Raw genomic sequence first — 6,069 nt, 5'->3', positions numbered from 1 at the left:
ACCATGGTTATCAAGAAATTGCTAATATATATATATATAATATGTATGATCAATGACGTAATAGCAACAGTACGGACAAGCGAATTGTCAAAATTTCGAGGCAACCTGCCGCTTTATCAAGACACAAATATTACATAAATTACACACACACATGTATGTATAAAAAAAGTTAAATTTGTTATCATGCTTTTTCATTCCATATTTTTAACGACCTGAGGAATTATAATATGAACTTTCTGACGTCAGTATTTCGCAAAGCGGGAATTTTTAAACACATTCTGTACGAACATGGGATAAATGAATGTTAATATTTGCTTTGAAATATGAATACAATTTGGGTGACAGATTAGTAATCCCCCTAACGGACCACATTCTATCTGTCACACCAATTGCATTCCCGAGGACTGCGTGTTACCATCTGGTAACTGTTCAATGTTTAAAGATCACATGAAAGATGACCAGATATTCCCATATATATTACAAGCTCCTCGAGGAATGCGCTCAAAGTCGTTACAGCGTTTTAATGTTGGATACTGCTGTTAGAGTTATGCCGACAGTCTAATCATAACCGGAACATCTCCTTGCTTCTACTTTTTTAGGAGTGTCCGTGTAAATCTTTCATTTGATCATATTTTACCAGAGTTTTAATAAATTGTGATTGTGTTGACATGCTGGAATTTTCTCTGTTTTTTTTTTTTTTTTTTTCTAAAACTTTTTTTAAGACGACGAAAATTAGTACACTCGATGGAAGAGACTCTGCATCTTAATTTTTAATTGTGATGAAATTACAAGTGTCCTTCTGCCAAGAATTCATCATTTTGTCAATGTCGCATGGGAATGTACCTGTTATTTCAGCATCACTACACCACTGTCGTGGATGTCGCTTTTAATGGCGCGCACTATATCCACAAACTCGAATTATTTTCAATCACGTGACGGAAACAGTATCTTGAAACAGGCACCGACTCTCGATTGAACGATTTTACAAGTGTATTCAAACGATATCATTCACATGTATCAAATCTCAGATATTTGAATGAATTATTCAGAAGTGCCATCTGATATTACAAGGTTGAGAGCAGGAGAAATATGGTAGTAATACGAATCAAATCTAACATTTCTATTCAGCGAAACAATAAAGGATGATTAAGTCCCGGGGCTCTAGATCGATAGGACCTGTCTGTAAGCGCCTCAGTGAAAAAGACTATGTAAACATTATGCTGAATCAGCTTGACGTGTAATTAAAGTATGTTATAAAATATGAATTACAGTTAATGCGGATAACTTGTCCCTATAATAGTTTAAGGCACATGTTCTAATTATCCAAGTTATTTAATTTGTTATACGGATTTCCAAACCAAACATCGTCTGGTGGCATTCTTCATCGCATGGCAACCAATCAAATGTAACTCCGACACTGATTTAACAAACAATAATTTTTTTTTCCAAAATACCAATTAAGCAACCATTTAAACAATTATCCAATGCCAAACAACCATCCAATTTATTCTCCAGCACCAAACAACCATCCAATTTATTCTCCAGCACCAAACAACTATCCAATCTGTTCTCCAGCACCAAACAACCATCCAATCTATTCTCCAGCACCAAACAACCATCCAATCTATTCTCCAGTACCAAACAACCATTCAAACAATTCTCCAGTACCAAACCACCATCCAATCTATTCTCCAGCACCAAACAACCATCCAATCTATTCTCCAGTACCAAACAACCATTTAAACAATTCTCCAGTACCAAACAACCATTCAAACAATTCTCCAGTACCAAACAACCATCCAATCTATTCTCCAGTACCAAACCACCATCCAATCTCTTCTCCAGCACCAAACAACTATCCAATCTATTCTCCAGCACCAAACAACCATCCAATCTATTCTCCAGTACCAAACAACCATTCAAACAATTCTCCAGTACCAAACCACCATCCAATCTATTCTCCAGTACCAAACCACCATCCAATCTCTTCTCCAGTACCAAACAACCATCCAATCAACTCTCCAATACCAAACAACCATCCAATCTATTCTCCAGTACCAAACAACCAGCCAAACTCTTCTCCAGTACCAAACAACCATCCAATCAACTCTCCAATACCAAACAACCAGCCAAACTCTTCTCCAGTACCAAACAACCAGCCAAACTGTTCTCCAGTACCAAACAACCATCCAATCAACTCTCCAATACCAAACAACTATCCAATCTATTCTCCAGTACCAAACAACCAGCCAAACTCTTCTCCAGTACCAAACAACCATCCAATCAACTCTCCAATACCAAACAACCAGCCAAACTCTTCTCCAGTACCAAACAACCAGCCAAACTCTTCTCCAGTACCAAACAACCATCCAATCAACTCTCCAATACCAAACAACTATCCAATCTATTCTCCAGTACCAAACAACCAGCCAAACTCTTCTCCAGTACCAAACAACCATCCAATCAACTCTCCAATACCAAACAACCATCCAATCTATTCTCCAGTACCAAACAACCATCCAACCTTTTCTCCAGTACCAAACAACCATCCAACCTTTTCTCCAATACCAAACAACCATCCAATCTATTCTCCAGTACCAAACAACTATCCAATCTATTCTCCAGTACCAAACAACCATCCAACCTTTTCTCCAGTACCAAACAACCATCCAACCTTTTCTCCAATACCAAACAACCATCCAATCTATTCTCCAGTACCAAACAACCATCCAACCTTTTCTCCAATACCAAACAACCATCCAATCTATTCTCCAGTACCAAACAACCATCCAATCTATTCTCCAGTACCAAACAACCATTTAAACAATTAGCCGTTACGTTTTAAATGGTAGCCAAGACAATACGTTTGGACGTTGGACACCTCAGGCAGGATTTGATTCTGGATTCTAACAGAATGTTAGTGTTACAGCTTCAGTATATTAGAAGGTTCTGTTATCGTTTTTTCTAACTTTTTGCTAATTAACTTTCTTCGTTTCTCTTTCAAGAAACATTGATATTTATCGACTTTAGTTAGATAATATTATCAATTATATCAATTAAGTCCAGGATACGTTTAACGACATCGTATACTACAAGGAATCCGGCGGCGAAGAAATCAATTTGAAGGGAACATTTCTTTATCAATAGAAAAACATCACTGCAGCTCTGCTTTAAAATCTGATACCAAATCATACACAGACTTCGGAAAATGTCAAAAAAAAATCAGAGTCAAATTTAGGTGATTCTGTAGTAGAGAGACAAGCAGGAAAATGGCTGACAGAAACTGGTCTGTTAAGAGTCAGGTTGTCTACTTAAGGTGTAAAATACAAGCTAGACTGTTTAGTACACTTTGTCGGTAAACAAAACGTCTATATGACATTTATTTCGTGTTTGTTTGTGGTTTGGTATTAGACACTCTGTACTGGTGTAATCCTCTCAGATCGCTGTTTCCGGACAGATGTCCAGTTTGGTCACAGGGAAGGAAATGTGATTGTATTACAGTTACTTGGTTTCATAAAATCTAAAAGAAAATTGTCGAGTATAGAGTAATCAATATTAAAAAGTAAAAATTGATATTTGTACTATTTTAGTCATTTTGGTGTCATTTCTTAATGATTCCGCTATATCAAGCACGGCCATATTGTACGATTGACGTCACATGACCTGTCTCTTGACCGACTGTCAAACAACCAGTCTCGTTGACGTCAGTCGAAATTCGTTAATGCATATAAAGAAAGGGTTGGTATAGCGTTTGAGAGGTCCTATGGTTATACATACTTTTATGATATTAAATGTCAGAATTGTCAGTTTAAGGACTCGTCGATTTTCCTGACACGATGGTAATAATACGTACACAAAGACCTCTTGACTGGTGTGGTCAACATTGTGGTACCTATCATCCTACAGCCATACCGAGGCTTATCGAGATAAAGATATGAATATTCATGACTGCAAAGACATGTTAAATCTAACAAAATCTCTCTCTCATTTCTGTCTTTATTTTGTTTGTCTTCATCGATTACACGATGGAAAGACGAGTACTAAACCTTCCTCTGACACGCTGCCATTTTTGGGTCTGTCCATATGTCGTGATTATACAGATTGTATGAAGTGAGGTGCAGTCGGTGGTATATTGATGTAAAGAGAATGATGGGATTCCTGGCTTGAACATTCACCAACAGTGAATCGTAGTACACTTACATAACATTCGGGAATAGTGAAGATGACAGACGATAGTAACTGTTATAGAGCAAGGAGCTCCACATTGGATCAGAATCTGGATAGCTTCTTCGTGTTTTTCGCTTTTATCGGAAACTTGTCAAAATCTCTGAAAAAATCTGTCGTTTATTGACAGTGTTTTCTGTGTTGAACTGGAATTACTCTCTGTCGGTCGATCGCCTTAGTGGAGATATACATAAACACAAATCTAGATTTAGGTATCTTCAGCTGCTGTAGATCGACATAGGACCAGCAATACCTTGTCTATGTTGTTACAGTGACATTATTTCAATGAATCATAACAATATACCCCAAATAATGATCCACCAGCATCATATAATCTGTTCTCTATTTGTATAACGACACGAGAAAGGAAAAATTAGAAATGTTGGGGAGAGAGCACAGGCAACACACAATAATACAACACTACCTACTAAACCTTAAGACTTAACGATGTTTGAAAGTCTGGTGGTCAAAATTTCTTTGATTTAGAAAAGAAGAAATTTAAAATTTAACTTTGGTTTAGGAGATGATTCTTTCGAAGGTCAGAGTTAGGGAAGTAATTTAAAAGCAAAAAATTCGAAATGTTGCTGCCTATTTTTCGATACAGGCCTCAGAGGATATGTGTTATAGGATAAAATCACCTGTTATAACAGACATTTTGATCATAATCGAGGTGCGGCATTTTCAAAAGGATATTTCCGCTTTTATTGAAAAAAAAATCAAAAAGCCAACAATGTTAGAATGTTGCATGGACCATAAGTGTTAAAATGATGTGAAATTGCCCAATTCTTTTGATTTAACAAGGTTAAAATGCATTGCAACCAAAAATGAAAATTCTGGATGTCGTAGGGAAATAGTTGGGGGTTTTTTATGATTAGAATGAGGCAGTCGCTTTGATTTATGAAAAAATGCAATGTTCGCTCAATAACTAAGCTCAGAAATATTTGTTTTCTAGTCCTGCAAATCAAGAATAGGTAGTTTATGATTTATGGTGATCACTTATACAAAATTTAGTTGAAATTTTCCAAAGACTCCCAGCGTTATGACATTTAAATTAGCAACGAAAATTATTGACGTCATGAACCGAATTACGCCATCAACATTGCACCGTCAAAAATGAAGTCCATAAGCGAAAATCATATAAAACGTCATATAAAGAGCATTATTTCATTATTAAAGTTATAGAGTCTAAAACAATACGTTGGTGTTCAACTTATATTGAATTATGTTCTACTTCCTGTCAATCGTGACCTTCCTATATTCTTGTCGTCATTCGTCACATCACAGAACACAATCCACTGGCAACAATGGACATGCACTTAATGCCATTTCTATAGACAGTTTTAGGTATGATAATTAAGCTGCATTAGCGCGACCCAGAATTAAGTCGTTCGGAACGCAACTATGTGGCAACAGTAGAAATGTCATTCATGCTCGCGTGCGTGTTATCAGCGTCATTTAGACGCTTTCCACATCCATATGTTATCGGTTTTCTTAAAACGCTTTGCATCCGTAGGTTATCAGCTTCCTTCAAACGTTTGACAACCGGATGACAAGGAACCTTTACAACGAACAGAGAGAACCAACAAAGTCATCAAGTTTCCTAATCAATATATTCGTTCTCTATTGTCCGTGGCTCTCGAAAATTCGGTCATATCTAGCTCGCCTCGACAATCACGGCTATTAATACTATACGTAGAACGCAGCGTGATATTACATACGTTAAACGTCAATAAAGCTGTATAACACACCGTGAAATTACATGCATTCCATTGTAAAATATGTAGGCATATTGATGAAATCCGAGGTTCATGGCTGTGGCGGTCTTACTGACACACCGTACAGTCA

The 6,069-nt window shown here is 36.9% G+C and overlaps 1 protein-coding gene across 1 annotated transcript; it reads left to right on the top strand.

The window, feature by feature from the left end:
• The first annotated feature begins 1,142 nt into the window (after nt 1-1,142).
• LOC132562202 (protein piccolo-like) lies at nt 1,143-2,845 on the top strand. The gene is made up of 2 exons (XM_060226933.1): nt 1,143-1,237; nt 1,516-2,845. The coding sequence occupies exons 1-2, from the start codon at nt 1,143-1,145 to the stop codon at nt 2,843-2,845; spliced, it is 1,425 nt and encodes a 474-aa protein (XP_060082916.1).
• The last annotated feature ends 3,224 nt before the right edge of the window (nt 2,846-6,069 follow it).

Source organism: Ylistrum balloti, unplaced genomic scaffold, assembly GCF_031769215.1.
Source record: "Ylistrum balloti isolate Yb309-2 unplaced genomic scaffold, AGI_CSIRO_Ybal_v1 Utg371360, whole genome shotgun sequence".
Classification (NCBI taxonomy): Eukaryota; Metazoa; Mollusca; class Bivalvia; order Pectinida; family Pectinidae; genus Ylistrum; species Ylistrum balloti.
This window is presented reverse-complemented; position numbering and strand designations above follow the sequence as displayed.

Excerpts from the sequence above, each read along its gene's own strand:
- LOC132562202 (XM_060226933.1), top strand. The coding sequence starts at position 1,143 with ATGATTAAGTCCCGGGGCTCTAGATCGATAGGACCTGTCTGTAAGCGC. Across the intron at positions 1,238-1,515 it reads ATGCTGAATCAGCTTGACGT|CACCAAACAACCATCCAATT; the intron begins GTAATTAAAGTA and ends TTTATTCTCCAG.